Source organism: Nymphalis io, chromosome 5, assembly GCF_905147045.1.
Source record: "Nymphalis io chromosome 5, ilAglIoxx1.1, whole genome shotgun sequence".
NCBI lineage: Eukaryota > Metazoa > Arthropoda > Insecta > Lepidoptera > Nymphalidae > Nymphalis > Nymphalis io.
Genome location: NC_065892.1, coordinates 7,931,967 through 7,953,783, shown reverse-complemented (window position 1 = coordinate 7,953,783; position 21,817 = coordinate 7,931,967). Strand labels below are relative to the sequence as shown.

General features: G+C 31.8%; 2 protein-coding genes across 2 annotated transcripts; one reads left to right on the top strand and one right to left on the bottom strand.

Annotated features, from left to right (window-relative positions):
- Nucleotides 1–1,644: 1,644 nt before the first annotated feature.
- LOC126768382 (uncharacterized) lies at nt 1,645–7,120 on the top strand. The gene is made up of 6 exons (XM_050486406.1): nt 1,645–1,840; nt 2,819–3,041; nt 3,299–3,428; nt 5,202–5,303; nt 5,375–5,513; nt 7,016–7,120. Exons 1-6 carry the CDS (start codon nt 1,730–1,732, stop codon nt 7,118–7,120), a joined length of 810 nt encoding a protein of 269 aa, XP_050342363.1. The 5' UTR covers nt 1,645–1,729.
- Nucleotides 7,121–8,746: 1,626 nt separating this feature from the next.
- On the bottom strand, nt 8,747–21,398 carry LOC126768381 (elastase-1). Its single transcript, XM_050486405.1, has 10 exons — nt 21,350–21,398; nt 21,069–21,195; nt 20,639–20,708; nt 17,737–17,846; nt 16,514–16,635; nt 15,275–15,501; nt 14,537–14,739; nt 10,439–10,595; nt 9,842–10,000; nt 8,747–8,866 (listed from the first exon to the last, which is right to left on the bottom strand). The coding sequence occupies exons 1-10, from the start codon at nt 21,396–21,398 to the stop codon at nt 8,747–8,749; spliced, it is 1,344 nt and encodes a 447-aa protein (XP_050342362.1).
- Nucleotides 21,399–21,817: the final 419 nt, after the last annotated feature.

Sequence of the window (21,817 nt, the reverse complement as noted above, 5' to 3'; positions counted from 1 at the left end):
GGGGGTGTAAAGTCCCACGACTCACCGGGGTCCAAGGCGCCGAGTGCGCTCCGAACATTGGAATACCCACTAAAAAACCAATGATACCCTTTCCGTCTTAACGAGGAGCACCACGGGATCGCTTGCGCATGCTACCGTGACGCTCTGACAGCTGACCAGCATATGCGAGCCTCCATACTCTAGGAAGGATTACATTAAACCCCCCGGTGTTGCCTATTGCAGCGAGAGAAGGGTGCATAGCGCCTCTTTCTTCTTCCCAGTCTTCTTCGGCGGAGCGAGTCTCTATTAATTGATGTCCGATCAAATCATATAGATTCAGTCTCGTTTTAAATATAGCAAACTACCATATAGACAAAGAGTGTAGATGAAAGCTTTAGATATTTTTCTATAAATAAGCACGACAGATATATATGATATATTTAACTTTCCGTTTTCAAATAAAATTAATGTAACCTATTCCTATAAACCTATTTACGGGTATAAAATGACTTAACGTCAAAATTAGTAGAACAATTTTATCTTGCGACGTGCAGTATTGTTTACTATATGAATTCCTTTAAAATCAAAAGTTTTATAAGAATGTTTTTTCTTGAATAAGTTATATAGTGACATGTTGGGAACAGTGTTTATAAAAATTATAGTAGCTATTTTTGTATTAAATATAGGTGTGAATAGTTTTGAAGATATAAATTTTAGCCATGAAAATAAAAAACAAACAAATATTATTATTTCTACGAATAAAAAACACATAAAAACGACTAGTGAATGGAAAGTAGAAAGAAACGGACAAAATCATTATGGAATAGACAAGATATTATCAAAGAAAACAAACACATGTTTTAAAATAAATAATGTAACTTCAAATAATGAATTGAACTCTACAGAAAAAAATGTATATGACAAAAGCAATCATCGTCATCATGTTACATTACTTAATCGAAATCCCAATAAAGATTTATTTCCGTTTACACGTCTCCAAACAAACTCACAACCATCGACTCCTAGTTACATAGAATTTCATTATTTCGATAATTTAAAAAGCTTGAATACAGATCGGATGAAAAATCAAATTTTTTTTAATAATTATGAAATACCATTTTTACGTTCTCCCTTATTTTTAGTACGTTTAAATGATGCAGTTTGTAATAGTCCATCTGAAAATTTTATGATATCATCAACTAAAGTTCCGTCAAATACAATTAAATTTAGTAGACATAATAATGTTTTTACAAAAAGTATTCAATCACTGCAAGATGAAAGTACAAAGTATAGACAAGATGTACTATTTATCAATAGTCCAAAAGTTAATGAAAAAACTTGTGCCTATAAAACGTCAACAGATATTTATAAAAAAGAAAACCGATACATCTTATCCCGAGGAATAAATAATACTAGAAATAGAAGTCCAGCGGTTTCAATTGAGAAATATTCACGAAAATTTGAATCTACGACCGCTTACGATCGTATAAAGTTTTTCGAGATATATGACAGCGACACATACCCTCCAAGGTCGTTGCCCTTAAAAGAAAAAAACGATGAATTTCAAAGTAACTGTAATCGAAGTAAAGCCAATATAAATTTAAATAAAAACGATAATAACTTCTATACAAGCAAGAGAAATTATTACTTAATGACATACGTAAAAAAAAACCCAACCCCTAATGATACAAAAAGTGAATATTCAAAATACATTGAAAAATACAGTACAAAATCCACTAGTAGTATTAAAATGAATAATCCGAACAAAATTCTTACTTCGACGTGTTTTCCGTATTTGAGTCAATCAGCTTCCTGGTCCGAGTTTCCTTTTGTTGCTGTTTATACGTACGAGCCAGCCCAGGTATACTTATCTTTTTACCTTTTATTTTATTTTAATAATTTTTAACAAGTAAACTTGAAATGAGAATTGCTTAGATTTAATTTTTAAATATATATTTATATTATTGAGCTCTTATTGAACTTCACCTATTTTTGGGTTAGGTTTTGGAACAGAATTTTAAGCTAGAGTTTATTGTTCAAAACATTTTATTTATAAAAGGTTTTTTCACTCGATATTAATGTACTACTTCAATATAAACTATGATCTTAGAATTAATATTATTTTCTTTTAACATAAGGTGCGTTTCAAAATAAAAAAGGAAAATATAAGAAAAACGTTGAAATTTAATAAGTTACAGAGAATATACAAATTTACATAGATAATCTGTAAAAGTATCCAACACTCTCAATAAAGTTCAAATGTCGTGCGCCTCAGCTCGTCGCGTTTTATTCGGTGAAAAGAGAAATGAGATTTTTATGTACGAACATTTTTGTTCAAATATCTTATAAAGGTACCTTACAAAGCATATATTGCAAATTCTGAACACTGGCACCGACACAGACTATTTGCCCTTTTATTTTAAAATAATATAAATCCTTAAAGAGCTGGGATGGCCCAGTGGGAAGAACAAGTGAATATTTACCAATAATTGCGGGTTTATAACCCGGGGCTCGAAAGCGCGTGATTTTTTTTCCATTCGTATATACACCAACCCACAATGGATCAATGTAGTGGAATAATCCCCAAATTTTCTCGTAAAAAGAAGAGGTCTTAATCTGGGACACTTACTTTATTTACTTTATTAAACTCTTAAAACTTACAAATTAGTTTATAATATTTTGTTATAATGTCATTTCGTCTTTATAATTATATCTCACTTATTAATATAGATTTTCGTTATTTATATTAGAAAATTTAAATAACATTTGTAAAGTAAGAGGTAATGAACCCACAAAAAATTTATGAAAAGTAAAATTTAAGCAAAATATTATATTAAAGGTTCACTGTGATTGTGCGTCAATTAGTTCTCACTGGTTAGTATCATCAGCTACGTGTCTTTATCTTCATCACAAGGATCTTAGAACAGAGGGAAGATCGGCGTTTGTAAGCTACTGTAGCAATAATTGGAGACAACCCGGTCGAATCGCTTACGTCAGACGAAGTCTCCTCCATCCTCGATTCAAACCAAGCGATAAAACTCGACGACAACTTTTTAACATAGGTAATAATTTAATTAAAAAATGGTTTGCTTTTATTTACAAAAGTGATATCTAAGTTAATTAAATATTAAGTTTAATTAAATTGTATGATATTGAAATATTAAGCAAAAATTGGCGTAATGTTGCAATTTAAAAAAAAATAGAATACATTTAAATATTTTTTTATAATACTAATTGTATTGTGATTTGCTATAAATAATATGGAATAATTTGCCTAGTATTGCAAGTCACATATTTAACAAATTATAAATATGTTCAGGCGTTATTCAAGTTGCAAATTCAATGGCAAACACCTGCAATGGATGGCAGCCAATATCGTTAATGTCACATCAGTTTGTGGCTGGCCCTGATGGAACTTTAGCAACTGCTGTCGGCTGGGGATTAGATCGGTTTCTACATTTGATTAATAGACTTATCAATAAGTAAACTTAACGTTCGACTTGGTTTAAACATAGCCTGTTTGTTTCAATATTTAAAACGCTTTTTTTTTAATATTGACAGTTCAAATCAATAACAACCATGGGGAAAAATAAAATGTTAATAATTAGCATTTATAGAGCCACTATAAGTTAGTGATATGACCACGTGAATTTTTACTGAAAATTACGTGTTCAAGCGCGGGTAGCTCCTCTTAATTTTCATGTCCTTAAGCACATGATGATGGTTTTATTTTATAATTAATCAGGAGACTGATGTGATAAAAATCTGGCACATATGTATGCACTAACTGATATTGATCGTTTTTCCGAGGAGGCCTTGGTCCAGGATTGCGTCATTTTCAGGCTGCAACATACTTACTTAACATTTGTAATAAAACAGAGGCCTATTTTGCCTGGAAGAACATAATAACCTGATTAACTTACTTCTCGAATTAAAATCTAGGCGGATGGCGGATGACTTAAAGGAAATAGTGTAAATTACAAAAGTTTTTAACAGGAATTACTGTACTTGCAATATCGACATGGTGGGCACCATGTTAATAGCCAACGCTACGATTTATAATAAAATTAACAATATAAACCCTTAAAATACAATGTCCTTATTATGACATTAGGGCGCCTTTAACCTTCTCTTCTTTGAGTTAGAATGTACAAATGTACGCTGTCCTTTAACGCTTAGGCTAGCGGCTTTTTGTCTGTCATTTGATACATATGTATAAGCAGATAACGATATTGTGTAAATATTGTATTTAATTTCATACAGATAAAATATATTTATTTATAGATATTAGACACAATTGTAGACAAATATAATAGTAGTTAGCACAGTAAAAAATACAATTACACTTTAAATTAATGAAGGTAGATAAGATAAACTAAAAATTAATATCAAACTCAAATACTCCTGTTGATTCAGTGATTTCATTAAAAGTTTCATTATTCAGTCATTTTATTACATAGAAAAAAAAACAATAATTATTACATAGTTTACATTAAAATATTTTTCAAATAAATTAAATTTATAAATTGTAATAAGATACTAAAAGTATATTGGAAGAATACTTACTCTTAGAGAACGAAATTCGATAGGTTAGGTTCAACTTTATTTGAATAGATTTACCAATGTACTAATCCTTTGTAAGTTCCCATCGGAACACATGTTTATACATCAGAATAAGTACTAGTGACTTTAAATCCGGAATTAATAAAGGAAATCTTGCCTACGTTTTCGTATGCTACTCATAAATATAAATATTTACTGAAAAAAATGTCTACAAAAAATTGCGTTATATCATTATGAGATAGATAGTATTTAAATTAAAATTCCAAATCTTTATTAAATGAAGAAATACCTCATCTATCTAAGAAGAAACGGCAGGACGGGATTTTGGTTTTATTCAAATTGTATGTTTACAATAACAGCGTTATTTATTTTTTGATACAGTCTGGTAGCGATCATTTTATTCCCACGATATGTTATCATCTATTAAGCAGTTAGTTTTATAATAAAAATTACCACATAAACGCTATTTCAGTAAAATATGATAAGAATTGAGAAATATTGATAGCATAGCTTTTTAAAAGTATCATGACTAGTTGAATTGTAGTATATCATGACTGAACCACATTTCGAAAATCGAATATGGCCGTAACTATTAACCTGAATTGCGTCAATATTTTACCTTATCTTCTCGTATTGATCTTGTACTACGTATGTTACAGATATGATACTAGATATAGTACTTCCGAATTACCTTTGCATCCACTGATGATGTACCAAAGCCTCGTGTTCTCTGATTCATGTCCTGGAAACTTGGGCTACAGGTGCGCTAATATAATTAGTACCATATATATTCCAAGCGTAACTGTAGATTAATACTGTGTTTACATTTCAGTAATGCGAAGCTCTTTAATGAAGAAAGTGTTAAAAATGTATACTGTCTGTCATTGCCACCTTATATTAAGGAAGAGAATGATACTGTTCACGGCGGTCTACTTTTGGTGGAAGGAAAATTAATAGCGCTTTATTTTCAGGTTTAACTTCATTATTTTAAAATGTTATTATAATAATAATAATATCCTAGGACATTTTTCACACACGGCCATCTGCTCCCAAATTAAGCTTGTACAGAGCTTGTGCTATGGAAACCAGACAACTGATATACTACATATACTACTTTTCTTTTGTAAATACATACTTATATAGATAATTACACCCAGACTCAGGACAAACAGACATGTTCATGCACACAAATGTCTGTCCTGGGTGGGAATCGAACCCACAACCTTCGGCGTGAAAGGCAAGCATCCACCAACCACGCCAACCGGCTCGTCGTTATTATATTACTGTGGAATACACACTTCGAGATTTTGAAATTTTTATGGAAACGGTATTTATCCTATTGAATCACGTAATATTTATAATAATTATAAAACTGTCGCTGGTAAAATACTTTTGAGTTTAAATATAAATTTGGCGTTTACTGATATTACTTTTTTTGGTTGTGTTTTCAGTTCCATCTATCAAATTTCTCGATTATCATTAGTAACAGCACTGACGCTTATGTTGGCTGTTTCAGTACTCATGCGACTTTAGTATAACTAAAAAATACAGTGCTATTATGAAAGCCAATAATGTCGTTGAAATGAAAGCAAATTCTGGAAATTAATGTTATTCATATTATGATTGCTTTTTGTTGACGGCATTGTGAAAGAATATTGCTATTTTATTTAATCAAAGTATTTTTCATACAACTCGTTTTTTATTATTATCGGTATAGTTTTAGAAAAATGCCTAGAAAATGTTTATATTAAACCAATTTTTTTTTCTATACAAGGACATAAGATGTCTTTAATGTCATAACTGATTCAAAAAACGTTATATTTATTATATTTTTTTTATTTAATGCTTCATCATTTTTATTCTTTAACTGTAAGCTTATTACTAATGCTTTAAAAACAGGCTATATGTATATGCATATTAAGTACTGACTAGGCTTCTGACCAAGTAAAAACTTCATCTCTGACGGGTTCTGCAGCTTTACAAAAAGTAAAAGCATATGTATATAAGTGTAATATATTAATATTGATTTGGGCATTTAATAGTTCAGTCGACCGTTCGGCTTAGTAGATAATATTATAGTATCACTAGATATGCAATGCTCATTTATATTCACAAACATACGAACATACATATACAACAATATTCGGATGTACATCTTTCTAAAATAAACCAAATTAAACTTCATTGTAATAAAAATAATTGTCGAAATACAGATATCCAAAATATCCAAAAATCGAACCCATTAATTACCAAAAAGACTAAATTATTACGTGACTTAGTGTAAATCAAATGTTGAAGATTTAATTTTAATTTATTTTAATTTTTTAGTTGAATATTAATAGCAAACATTTATATAGATAAATTTGTAGCAAACGAGATATATTACGGGTATAATAAGTGGTAATGCGTGAATCAATTTGTTAAATTTTCAAATATATCAATTAGAAATTTCCAGTTATTATTATTTTTTCAGGAAGAGCGGCGTTCCTGGGGCCTCCAGTCGGCGCAGTATACTAGCATTTGGCGCTTAATCCCATGGCTACTCGATGTAGCACAGGAAATAGATGAACTAGACTAATTAGATGCAGAAATATAAAATGTTTTTGCACAAATATTCAGATTTTAATTGCAAATTGTTACAAAATTGGTAAAATGTAATTTTACTTTTATTTAAAGGGAGATTTTTATATTAAAATGGGAAAAGGGCATAAGTACGAAAGCGTTTAACAAATTTTACGCTATCGGAATATTATAGATAATCGTTATTAGGAATTTTATCAAAAACATTATAACATAGAGAGGCTTTATTCACATGTATATACATACTAAATAACAATATTTGAAAAACACAATAAATATATAATACAAAAATGTAAGTAAAATATAAATTTTTTTACAACGAAGCTTATATCGAATATAAAATCAGTGTTCTTCCCGTCGTTTCTTCGTCGTTCCTCCATTCTAAGTGCACCCGTTTAGTATTTTAATTTAACGAAATGAAAGAGATTTACAATAAATTTCCTTTACTATAACATTAACGCTGGGCAAACTTGAGTCACGGCTACATACGTTTCTCCATCAATTAATTATTGTATACTCTATTGGCTATGAGAAGCGAAAATAAATCGTGAGAGTAAGAGATTAGGTTTCTGATTTCATAGAACAGTCTATCAATAGTTTGCAGTACTAAGCCGTAATAGAATTTGTAACGTCAAGCTATTCGAGCGGAATGGCAAAATGAACACGAATTCAATAGAATGGTATTTTTTATCTTTTACTCAATTATCTTAACAGATCGGAACACTGATTATATTCGCGACATCAGAATGTGCAATTTAGTATTTTGGTACATCAGACTTTTCTCAAATTAAAACAAGGAACAAAATAAAATACTTTGATCTTGAAAAGGGTATTTATACATTCACAATTCTAAGTTTGACCATATCTTAGTAAGTTTAGACTGTATATTGGTTTTGATTTTCGATATTATATTAATTTGAATCCTAAGTAAATTTTAGTATTCATTCAACCTTAATACTTAATGTTCGGTTACTACAAATGAAATGAGTTCGATTTCGATAGTTTTGTTTACGTATATATAGAATTATGTAAAAACCATAATTCAAAAGCGTCCCTATAAAAAATCGTTACGTATTTAATAGATAGAAACGATTTCCAAGGCTTGTTAGTCGATATTGAAGAACAATCGGTTACTGTAGGGCTATTCTGTAAGAGCAAACTCGCTGCAGAAATCGGTGTGAGACGTCAGACAGTGATATGCGACATTGACTATAATAATTATAATATTTCAACAATACAAGCATCAAAATATTATATCCAGAAGTAGGTTGTTATCATTTCACGGGTAATGAAGTGAGTTCTTACAGAATTTCCCTGCTGATATATATTATCGATTCGTAAAATATAGACCTCCACATATAAGAACAATAACAGCCGATTAGGATGATTCGAAGTTAAAGCAAATGACCATTGAAATATAATTCACGGAAATGTAACAGATTTTATAACGGGGAACGCTTATAATAGTTATATAAATAAAAGCACAGCCAGTAATATAGATTGATAAGTACATCTACTATGCTCATAAAAGATTATTTACTTAGAAATGTTGTAACTTCGACATGAGAAAACGGTCTGCGAGATACAAATTATATCTCAAATGTCACTTTGATTAACTCCATAATCAGTCGTCGAAGTAATTATTATTCATGACGTCACGAATCCATGACACGTAACCGGATGTCCTTGTATAAATTCCGTATTTGCCTCGTTTACCGCAACCGTCACCAAAACTCGTAATACCCTGAAAATTATTTTTTTTTTGTAACAGTAATCATCAATTTATTAAAACATACATATAATCAAATGATGAGAGAAAGACAATATCAGTATTCAACAAACACTCATTGCCTTACAAGCGTTGCTTAGAGTGATTAGTTGAACAATGCTGTGTCTTCTTCTATCGAATGTAAAATGATGAATTAAGCAGCCGCTACGCAACGTTTATAAATAAGGCGGTGTAACACTTGTAACTAAATAACTAGTAACGTTAAGTCAATTTGAATAAAAAGACACAGTGAAAGAAAGAAAAATAAGGTTTACTATAACCTCGACTACTAAGTTTCGAAATCTAAAATCTGTGCCAAGAAAAGTGACTTCGGAAGAATATAAATGACCTGCAATTTTAAGCTCGAACTAAAAGCGAAATAACATGATTCGTTAAATTTCTATTACATTTTTATTATTGTCAATTTCTAAGTCTAAAAATTCTCATACGAAAGTTTAAATTTAATATACCTTATGACGAAATAGTCAACGAAAGTCGAAATAGAACGTGGTTTCGACTACAGTTCCGTTCGTATAGTCTTTATATAATATAAATAATATTATTATTATCGTACGATTCAGGGGAATTATTATTAAAGATATTAATTGTTGCTCATTATTTATTATCGAATGTAATTCGCAAAATTAGTTGCTTTATTACATATCGTGCACTTATTTAAAAGCCGAGATAGGGCAGAACACGTTAATCTAATTAACTGACATGTAGATGAGTGAGCAGCGCCAAGTTTTCATGAGCTAAATTAATGTCGGGCTTGGCGGTGAAGAAAACCGTCGCCAGGAAATCTGTAGCTGTTGGGTGAATTTAACTATAGGAGAGTCTGCCCCTCCTCAATCTCAGAGGGCTATTGCCCCGCAATTTGACGCCTGCACTTGGGTTGTACTTAATAAAACGTTAATTTCATGCTTAAACTCTTGCATATATAAATTCTACCTGTAAAAAGTATCGCATATTGCGATCCCGGCATAGAAGAGGACCGCCAGAGTCCCCAGCGCAAGAGTCCCGGTGACCTCGCCCTGCGCACACCATGTTGTCCGTTATGGCATATTGCCAGTAAGATCGACGACAAACCCCCTGCTGTATTGTGGATACCTGCTCAAGAAATCATAATTATTACAGGGTATTAAATTTCATCATCATCTGTAGTATGAAATAATACTGACAGATAGACGTTCCGCTCCTGAGGGTCCCGAGCGGTGGCGAGCATTAACCAGGTTATCTTGTCTAATTGAATTAAAATGTGATCAAAATATTTTACTGTATAAGCTCATTTTGAGCCTTACTTAACTAAAATAACTTGAGTTTATGTTTGTGTCAAGCCAGATAATGTTAAGAAGAAAAATACCAAGGATTAAATACAGAAGGACAATTAAATTTCTAGACAAAGTAATATATATTAATATAAAAAAATCACTTCAAACCTTAAAACCTATAAAACTCAATTACTTTAATAAATAGCTATTTTTATAATTACTTGCTTATTCTGCCTATAACCATTTAAAAAATTCAATGAAAAATAAAAATAAATACCTGAGCTTCATGAAGAATTCTCGTACCGTGTACGTCAGTCGAGCGTTTCTTCCCCCACCCTAAGATTATGCAAGTCGAATGTGGCGGTAATATCTGATGCGGCTTAGGTAAGCAAGCTATTCCATGTCCTAAGTCTGGTCTGGCTGGCTCAGGCAATCTATAATCAATACACAAGTAATATAACATAGACTAATTGAAGTAACACCAGAGATTTGTGGCGCATTGGCGATATTAATACAACTTGCAGTTTTAATGTCAATTAGCGGTAGTGACCACTTATCATTAGGTGACATATGTGTTATGAAAATAGGATAAACCTTTCTATTAAAAAAAAGAACATCTAATCGAGAGATCACAGACCAAGTCAAATAGTAGCTTGAAAAACTATTTTTTGTTTATTTTAGTCCTAGAGTAATTAATGTTTTAAATAAATTCAGTCTCAGATTAATAACTCAATCCTATAGTACTTTTTTAAAATTTCGAATAACTAATATCTACAAAGCTTCAATGAAAAAAAAGATCAGATAAATCTCTAACTGAAAGGTTACAACAATGAATAATTTATACGCTTTAAATAAATATTTTTAATCACTCACACTGTTAGATATAAAGAAAAGTGTAAATAAAATAGGCATTATTTTTATACTTTTTACTCATTAATTCTGTAAATAAAAATGCCGCATTTAAGCCTCAGTGACAGTGAATAAACAATGCAACCAGTAAACCCATTCACGAGGAAAGCAGATAAAATTGAATAATGATTGGCAATGCAAGTTTGCACAAATTTAACAAACCAAATCTAATGTATGATTAGAAAATCAGAGGAAAATAACATTTGTGAGCTTTGACGCTGCTTAATAATCTGATTGCCCCGCACCTACAAATAGACTTGTGTAACATTAGTCTTAACGAAGTTTCCGACTCGGTATGCGATTTGGCTGTACTAAATCTTTTGGCTGTGATAAATAAATAAAAACAAAGTATTTCTTTTAAGTATTGATGATATCCAATTGACATTTTTTGGTCGCGGTTTTCAATAGCCACTAGCCATTTGCGCAACTTTAACTTAATTAACGTTACAGAAAAATCCAGTAACTTCTAAAAAGATAGTGGTGGTTTTTGATATTGTATCTAGATTAAATCTTTTTAAAAAATGTTTAATTTTGCTAGGATTTCTGGAAGAAATTTCTTAGAAGAGATAAGGCATCTTTTGTATACTTTTTTTCATAGTTTGTTTTAGCAGTAACAAAAAAAATCATAAAATAACAATGCTCTTCTACTGAAGGATAATCTGTTTCAATATAACAAAATCCTTAGCACGAGCTTAATATCGGAAAGTTAAAAAAATAACAATGAAAAATAATGTAGTTATAAAAAAGTTATGGATTTATTATCTTTAAAAATGCTGCAGTGCTGAGCTAAGGCCTCCTCTCCCTTTTGAGGAGAAGGTTTAGAGCTTATTCCACCACGCTGCTCCAATGCGGATTGGTAGAATGCACATGTGGCAGAATTTCAATGAAATTAGACACAAGCAGGTTTCCTTACGATGTTTTCCTTCACCGTCAAGCACGAGATGAATTATAAACACAAATTAAGCACATGAAAATTCAGTGGTGGTTGCCCGGGTTTGAACCCACGATCATCGGTTAAGATTCACGCGTTCTAACCACTAGGCCATCTCGACCATTCTATACATATGTATAGAATGGTCGAGATTATTATATAATAAAAATGTAACTGATCGCTGTCTGTATATGAAAAATATATGAGTAAAACTATTTTCGGGGGCCTTTATCAACGCAGTAATCCAAAACAATGATTGTTAGAATTTTGGTTTGAATTGTTGCAGCATTGAATTTGCAGTGAACGCACGTATGTCGGCGCTCCCTGGTAACAGGGACCCGGTAAACCTATGTCTATATTCGTTTGTAATAGATTTTGTTAGGTAAGGATATTAAAAAAGAAGCTTATTAAAAAAAGTGTACATATTACGGATTTAAAAAATATATAATATGCATTTATTTTGTTTTTCGATTTATATTTTACTAGCTATTACCCGCGGCTTCGCTCGCGCATAAATAGATAAAATGATAAATATACAACCAGTATATGCTATATAACATCACGCTTAGACCAATAGGAAAGGAGCATCAATGAAAAATGTTGCAAAAACGGGGAAAATGTATCGTTTTTGCATTTGCCTTCCCGGCAAATATATAAAAAAAGTCATAAAATTAACCTAACTACTTATTGTGATACCTCTAGCTTCATAAGTTTTGGCTCGCCAATGTTGATTTCATAAATCATATATTTTTTAAAAGAACTTGTAATAAACATAATAATGTTCTCAACATCTATAATGTTGAGAACTTGTTTGAAATTGTTTTAAATTGTTTATCTATATAAAAAACTTTTTTTTTTATATATTCGCCGGGAGGGCAAATGACTCTACTCCACCTGATGGTAAGTGGTAGTAGAGTCCAAACGCGACGACGGCCAGTACAGACGGGAAAAACGTTCTGCACTAGCCGCCTTCGCCTTGCCGGCCCGCAAGATGCCTCTTCACGCCTCGTTTGAAGGAACCCGGGTTGTAAGAGGAGGGGAACACGTGAGCTGGTAAGGAATTCCATTTTTTGGAAGTGCGACAAAGAAAGGAGTTGCCAAATTTCTTTGTTCGCGATGGAATTGATGTCACAGTTAGGCGGTGACATCGAGAACCAGCTCGCGTGGACTTAAGAAGGAAGGGGGAAACAGGAATTAGAGAGAATAATTCCTCAGAGCACTCGCCGTGATACAGTTGGTAGAAAGCGCTCAGTGCTGCTATCTCACGACGCAATTGTAAAGGTTCAAGGGTGTTTGTGACCTTTACGTCGCCAATAATGCGTACGGCACGTCGCTGCAACCGGTCCAAGGCCTCAAGTAGGTACTTAGCGGAGCCATCCCAAAGGTGCGAGCAATATTCCACGCAAGACCGTACCTGTGTTTTGTACAGCAGGCACAGTTGTTGTGGCGTGAAAAAACGCCGCACCTTGTTCAGAACTCCGAGTTTCTGTGAAGCTGTTTTTATAACAGCCTCGATGTAATCCCTTGGACTAAGGTCGCAGCGAACGTCAATCCCCAGCATGATGATTTTGCTTTGCATCACCAGCGGAGTACCACAGAGGGAGGGAAGAGGGGAAAATGTTGACTTTTTCGCCGTGAGAGCGCATACCTGTGTTTTCTTGGCATTAAACTCAACAAGATTATCATAGCCCCATTTGGCGATGACCTCTAACGTCCTATCGAGTTCAATGACAAGATCCTTCCGCCTCTCCTCAATTTCCGCTCGCCCAGCCACTGCGCATCCGTGGTATCCACCATGCACTGTACTATCGTCTGCATAACAATGTATGTTCCCAAGAGAGAGCATATCATGCAAAAGAAAGAGTGTGGGAGATAGATCCCTGGGGGACCCCAGCATTCACTACAAAGAATTGTGAAGCGCAACCATCTACTAAAACACGAAGGCTACGCTTGTGTAGGAAGCTGGCAATCCAGGTGCATAGCTGAGCAGGCAGACCATATGCCGGCAGCTTGGAGAGAAGACTTCTGTGCCAGACCTTGTCGAAAGCCTTGGAGATATCGAGGCTGACAGCCAACGATTCTCCATGCTTGTCGATAGCTTGCTAGCTAGCTAGTTGTATTAGCTTCACCCCAGAGGTGTGTTACGTACGCTAGAAGATCATCTGTGGGCCGTTTTGGTCGAAACCCGTACTGACGATCGTTAATTAAACAGTGATCTTCTAGGTATTGGATCAGTTGGTTGTTTAAAATCCGTTCCATCACCTTACAAAGTACTGAGGTGATAGCTATTGACCGACAATTTGCCGGGTCAGACCGATCCCCTTTTTTGGGAACCGCTTGCACATTAGCTCTTCTCCAAGCCTCCGCCACACATCCCGAAGAGAAAGAAATCGACTCAATATAAGTTCAACATTTAAAAAAATGCCTTTAAATCCATTTCTCATATGATAATTCAAATCCATTTTATCTCATAACGATGAAAAGAGACCTTATAACATTATCAATTTCAAAGTTAAGAAATTTAATAATATTTACCTTAGTAGTGCAACATCGTTAACAACAGTGTCTGGGTCGTAGTGGGGATGTATGACAGCCTCAGTAACCCGCATCTCGATCTCACCGTGGCTGCGCACGAGCAAATCATGCTCCCCCAAACGAACATAAAGTCGTTTCCTTACACAATGGGCCGCTGTTACAACCCACCGTAACGCTACTAGTGTTCCGCCGCAAAAAGCTTCCTACAACAACATTAAAATAAAAAATAATTAAAAATAATATATAATATTAGTTCAAAACCAGATTGTAATCAGGTCAATGTTTTATTAGTATATGTAAAGCAAATGTGATTAAACACCGCGGAGCATTAATTATTTTAGAAGGGTCGCAAAATTGCCTCGATATTAATGAAGAAACTTTGTAGGTAAGTGAAATTCTTAGGCACAGTTTCATAAAATTATGATTGTTACGTTTTGCCCTTTTATTAATATTTTCTTTTGATTAAAACACAATGTGTTCATAATTAGAATTCGTAGTAATTTTAATATTAAATTTAAAAATATATTTATTTTATTTAATGTATTTATATAACGATACTTCGGCATAATAGATAAAGCATTATGTTTTAATTTGAAATTACATAACATAAAGTACGCAGTTCCAGTAATCATCAGCTAAGAATCACGTGTTATAAAAACTATGCAATTTAAACCTAGTGAGTATATAATACTCAGGATCTGAGTATTATATAAATAATTTTACTATAAAATAACTGACCTTATATCGATTTAGGACAGCAACTTGCCAAATCCATTTTCCTGGTGGTGCAGCCCTACCACCTATAATGCGGACCATTTCTTTCATTTTAGCCCGAAGACGACTATACGGAGAGCCGCGGTATCTGCCTAGTTTACCGCAAGGTGGTAGTTTCTGGGATAGAGCTCTAGAATCTTCTGGATGTATAGCTGGCACTGGTTCTGGCATAGTCTCAACGACACTATTTCCTGGAATAATATAAAATATTATCATAATGTTGTATACGTTGAAAAGCCAAAAGAAAAGAATTATCTGTATTCTACGAATATACTTATATGAAATATTTTACCGTGTAATTATTAAGATAAATACTAAGAATTTTTTTTTACAATTTATAATTGTACATTATAAAATTACGTACGTTTATTTAAAATAAATTATATTAAAAAGGTCCTTCTTTTATAAACTGTAATTAACTTCCATTTAAGAAAGTGATTGAATAGTACCTAGTACGACTAAAAAATATACGTGGTTAGATGTATGTCTGCTAATATTTCATTTTTGAAAATAAAGTTGGTTGTTTTTATTTCAAAAATTTAAGTAATTCTTAAATGAAAACACAACGGAAAACAATTTTTCGAATATAACAGCAATAAATTGTTACTTCATATTCAACGGAACCGATATAACTTAAATTAATTTGTGTAATTTAAAGGTAGATTAATTTTTCAGGTCCAGCGTAATTAATAAGCAGCTTCATTTGGCATCGTTCGTTAGGCCAATAACCGGAAGCATCGGCTGCCAAATGACATCATTCCACAGATGGAATGAAATTTACATTTTAAAAATGGTCTGTCTCGTATTTTAAAGTCATATTTCATTGATTAATGCTATCGTATCATTTATTTATTATCATCGGAAAATTTTATATGAAACAATAATATGCGACTCTAAAATACAATATGATGTTAATAAATTATTTGTTAATCAAGCATATTGCATATATGATATGAGTTTTATTTTTTGAATAATTTATAGAAAAGCTACAGAGCGAACCATTGTATACGATTCATAACCGGTTATTATATTTAACGAATCGTTTTTGTTTTAAGAACTATTTTATGAAATGGTTCCTATTTTAACATAAAAAATCGAAACGAATCAACAGCTAAACGATCGTTTCTTATATAGTCACCGGATATTAGTCGTTATGGGTTAATAGATAAATTTTGTTAGCTGGATACCTATGTGCAATTTCACCTGGGTCCTTTCGTCGCTGCATTCTGCCACGAATCCATTGATAGCAAAAGCTATCCTCCAAGTAGCAATACGCAGACTGTCTAATTACTTTTCGTCCGCATACAGCTGGCTTCAAACAATGCCTATGAAATGCAATTACAATGTGCTAACTGCAGTTTCAACGTTTTGGAACAATATAATGTTTGAAAATTGTTGAACTTAAATGTATTAACAATTTTGGTGTTTCGCCATACAATTGTATTTAAACCTCGCATATTCGTTATCAAAATAACTTATATTTATCAATTTATTGCACTTTATGGATCACTCCCTAAGTCCAAATAATATATACTATTACAAAGTAAAAAAGGAAGATTGATTATTACTTTTTGACAAACAAAACTGATATTATCAACAAAATTATATTTTTTACAAAAGCGACAATATTGTTCAAGATAAAATCAATTTTCTAAATTGTTGCTTAAAAAAATCAGAATAAAAATAGTAGAAAATTTTATATGTAACTAAAAAATTCATTTTTTCTTACAGTGCACATTTAATTCAATACTAGAATAAGAAAGACCAGACTAAAATTTGTATTATCATTTAGTACAAAATAATAATTTAATTTATTTTATTTAATATTATTTATTCAAACACACAAACATAAACATAAGTTGATATATGGATATATAGATTACAAACTGGTAAGCTTATGTACTGAGGCATAACATTAAAAGTACCATTTTTAATTGGAAAAATGGTATTTTTAACTATACAGTAACAGCCTGTTAATGTCCCACTGCTGAGCTAAGGCCTCCTCTCCCTTTTGAGGAGAAGGTTTGGAGCTTATTCCACCACGCTGCTCTAATGCGGGTTGGTAGAATACACATGTGGCAGAATTTCAATGAAATTAGACACATGCAGGTTTCCTCACGATGTTTTCCTTCACCGTTAAGCACGAGATGAATTATAAACACAAATTAAGCACATGAAAATTCAGTGGTGCTTGCCCAGGTTTGAACCCACGATCATCGGTTAAGATTCACGCGTTCTTACCACTAGGCCATCTCGGCTTTTTTTTTTAACTATATTAGTATATATAATAGAGAAATTTTACTTAAGCGATCTCACTTTTGGTGTTAACTTACGACGTTAGTCGAAGAGTTTGCAATAATTTTAATAACTGAGCAACGAAGTAAAGTTAAATAACGAGCTTTTAACATAAATAAAGAAAATAATACCTTCGCCTAATCGTAGTACATTTTCTGGAACATCGAGTCCAAGTGCTCCAGGGAGAGAATCCTAGAAACTTTCTCTGAACGTCTTTTGCATCCAGCTGCCGTAATTTGGGCTATAAAAGTTTAAAAGAGGTTCCAATAAAATGTTAATAGAAGAAGTAAATAACGAATTTCTTTGTCAAATAAAACTCGAGTCGTTTTGTTCCCTGAAAAAGATCGCTTTCTTAGCGATGAGGCCGCCTCTGTAAACTATAAACTAGACATATTCCATATATATACAATAAAGAATTTGTACTTTTAAAGTTAGATACTACTAAGAACAAAAGTCTTTGTCAAATCTTAATACTAATGTAATCATTTGCTAATAAATAATTTGAATTTGAATCATTTACTGCAAACTTAATGTTTTAACAGACAACCCTTCAAATTATGTGTAATGGATATATCCATTCCTGCAAAATCAAATAAAAGATTAGCAATTTTGCTATATCTTCTAAGCAAAACTATAATGCAGATCTAGAAAATTTATTGAAATGATATAATAGAAGGCAAAAATAAAAGTTATTCGTAATTAAGATAAGTACATTAAGACAATAAGGAGACAGCAAATTGTCGAAGTCTACAGGCGTAGTGTACAGAATATTATTTTTGAAGATTGTAATTAAAAAATAAATGCAATTACATACAAAGACAAAATAATAATAATAATATCATGACACATTTTTCACACACGGTCATCTGATCTCAAATTAAGCTTGTACAAAACTTGTGGTATGGAAACCAGACAATTGATATACTACATGTACTACTTTTTTTTTGTAAATTCATACTTATACAGATAATTACACCCAGACTCAGGACAAACAGACATGTTCATGCACACAAATATCTGTCCTGGGTGGGAATCGAACCCAAAACCTTCGGCGTGAAAGGCAAGTATCTACCAACCACGCCAACCGGCTGTTTAAGAAAAAAAAATTAAAATTATATATTTTTTCAACAAAAATCCGTATGCTTAAGTTAGTAATTCGTTATCTTTATATATACTTTACCTAATTAATCCAAAACTGTCAATTGTTTAATAAATTATTTGTTTATTTGTGTAAGCTCATTTCTCCTTTCTAATTGAAAGAAATTTTTAACAAAGTACTAGAAGTATGATTCCTTATGGGAGTATATATCTTTCTATATGTAATAATAGCAATTTAAAATTTAAAAATTTATAAATAATCTTACTAAGAACAATATAATATAACACTTACGTATAAGCATTATTAGTATTAATTATTAGCATAATATTCTATGAGATTAAGTGAATGTGCTACTTCTCTGTATTCAATATAATTTCATATAAGTAGAAGTTCCCTATGTCAAATATCATCATTCGTGAGAATTGTATTTTATATTACCACTATCAAATCTTCGACAGACCAATGTTCGCAAATACTTTTTAAAACACTTTACGTATTTTCTTTCTCTGTTCACACCAATAAAATGTTTTATCGCTTTTTAAAAATTGTTTTCTACTATATTTTAGCTGATCATACATCCCTCTTCAAAGTATTGTTGGTTTAAAAGTTGGAAGCCGTTCGTGAGGTTCCAAGTTACGTCACGTCGCACGATCGTTTTATTATAACTATAGTGTTAAAGGCATATTGGAATTTTCATTTTTGGTATAAATGAGGATAATTCCGTCCGTTCGGAATTGATTCTAGCAACTTTTCATACGATAGATTTTAATACGATTATAGAACTCTAGTCTGATAATCATAGAGGAAAGTGCAATAATCAATTAAATATTATATTTGTTTTCACCCAAATCTAAAAATACAATCTCTTATACTTAGTATACTTTATTCTAGTAAGTTCTGTCGCCATGTTACACATAGAATACTTAGTTTTATCCGCTATAAAATTAATGTACGCTACCATAGTTACTTCGATTTCGAATTGCTAAACTATCTTTCGAATTTGCGAAATTTACATTATATTGAAGCAATTAATTAAATTATATTTATTGCTAAGTTTGTTTAAGAATAATAATTTGAACTACTTTACTTCTACTTTTGTAGTTATAGATCATAGTTAAACAAATAAATAAAGAAATGGTTACGCTCATCTCAACAACTCAAATATTTACTGTCACTTAAAGTCCATGCATTATTAAAAAATTTAACATTTAAAATAAATCTTACTATCTATAATCACAAATCCGCATTAGAGAAGAGTGGCGGAAAAAGCTTAAACTCCCTCCAAAAGAAGAGAAGGTCTAAGCCCAGTTGTGGAATATTGTTGTCCATGTTACTTACTTCGCTTTATGTGTATGTATATATATATATATAGTATATATAATATAGATAACAGGTAAATTCTATTTAATGAAATATACAGTACAGTAACAGCCCGTAAATGTCCCACTGCTGGGCTAAGGCCTCCTCTCCCTTTTTTTTAAAAAAAAAAAAAAAAAAATGAAATATAATTACACCTAATCATATCTAATTAAAAAAAATTTATTTCGAATACCTACTGTTATTTTACAAAACGTTATGTACGTAAAACCGGCAAAGCCACAACAGGTTTTGCTCGTTCGTAAATATAGGTTACATTTTAATTTGGTTTCCTTTTTTAAATAGATTCGCATGACGAACTTTTAATTATACTCAGAGATATTAGCCGAAATTATCCATTAAAAAGATACATCATATTAATTTTAATAAATCCTTTTTGATCCTCTTTTCAATGTAATATGAGATTATTTTATAGATAATTCATGTAAACTATAAAATGTAGTTTTATCTTCTAATAAAAAATAGATTTATAGTATATAATTAGTTTTATTTATGTTGGTTCGTAGGACTTACATCAATATTAGTAGTCTTTAATTGGGATATATAATTACGTTTACCATTAGTATATGTTGTTTGTCGTTTCCTTGCATATTGCTCGGCTTGTGCGTCCGACGTAAGATACCGCAACTGTAAACAATAGTCACAATAATTTGTACACATTAATGTAGAATAATACTTTTATTTACAAACAATACTAGATTCCTTAATAAGAAGAGCAGTGATGCTCATTGAATAAAATACTTGTATCGTAACCGAAGATTGCGAGTTTCAGCTAGCATTGGCCAGCGGTGGACTTCTTGACTTAGTGACTTCTACAGACTTACGTTATTATTAATATGTAAAGTATATGAAATTTAAAATAATAGTAATACAATCTTAGAACAAAATGAAATTAAATATTGCTTGATATCGAATATATCTGTTACAGTAAAAATATCTTAACGTTAAATTTGTATTTCTACTACAACAATAAAGTTATATGAATACCTTGCGACTTGTATTCGGAGCGAATCTCCGCAAATGTGCCGATGTAAGCAGTGCCGTCGCCTCGTTTTGTGACCACCGAAGCATTCACTCCAACGCGCCCATCCAGAATATGAAGACTTTTTTAAACCTTCAAGTGAAATGAGACTATAAAAGATAACCACTTTTAACCCACAGACTATTTCGTGAGAAAATTGGAAGCATTAAAATTTAAAGCGCTGGAAAATGAAAACTTCTCTTACATTCATATTATTATGGATAATAAAAAAATATATATAACGTACCATTTTCCAAAACGTATTCTTTATTTGAACTCTCTAATTTTGTATTCATTCGGAATTCAGGTTCTATCTGAAAACGTATTGTAATGTCTAATCTATGTAATTCAATCGATATATAATAGCACACGTTTAACAATATGACGTTTGGTTAACTGGGTCAACGATTTTAAACATGTATTTACCACACAATGGTTGCAATGGTTTATATTGAACAAGCAACACATATTTCAATTTGGCAGAACGCCATTTGATTTTTGTGGAAATGCAATGCCACTTGCAATATCAACAATGGTCCTTTTAAAATTTTATTAACTTTTGTACATAGCTGAGATAAGAAACAACAATAGGATATCAAATTTAAATGGGGCATGTAAATAAGGTCATACTCACATGATGTCCTCGAGATAATTCTTTGTCGATAATCAGTGACAGCATTAATATATGAATCCACATCGTATCTTATAATTTCTA

Coding starts and splice junctions, on each gene's coding strand:
- LOC126768381 (XM_050486405.1), bottom strand. CDS start 21,398: ATGAATACAAAATTAGAGAGTTCAAATAAAGAATACGTTTTGGAAAAT. Junction 20,709..21,068: donor CTCCGAATACAAGTCGCAAG/GTATTCATATAA, acceptor TATTGTTTACAG/TTGCGGTATCTTACGTCGGA. Junction 8,867..9,841: donor ATATGCGATACTTTTTACAG/GTAGAATTTATA, acceptor AATAATTTTCAG/GGTATTACGAGTTTTGGTGA.
- LOC126768382 (XM_050486406.1), top strand. CDS start 1,730: ATGAATAATCCGAACAAAATTCTTACTTCGACGTGTTTTCCGTATTTG. Junction 1,841..2,818: donor ATACGTACGAGCCAGCCCAG/GTATACTTATCT, acceptor ATTATATTAAAG/GTTCACTGTGATTGTGCGTC. Junction 5,304..5,374: donor CCTGGAAACTTGGGCTACAG/GTGCGCTAATAT, acceptor TTTACATTTCAG/TAATGCGAAGCTCTTTAATG.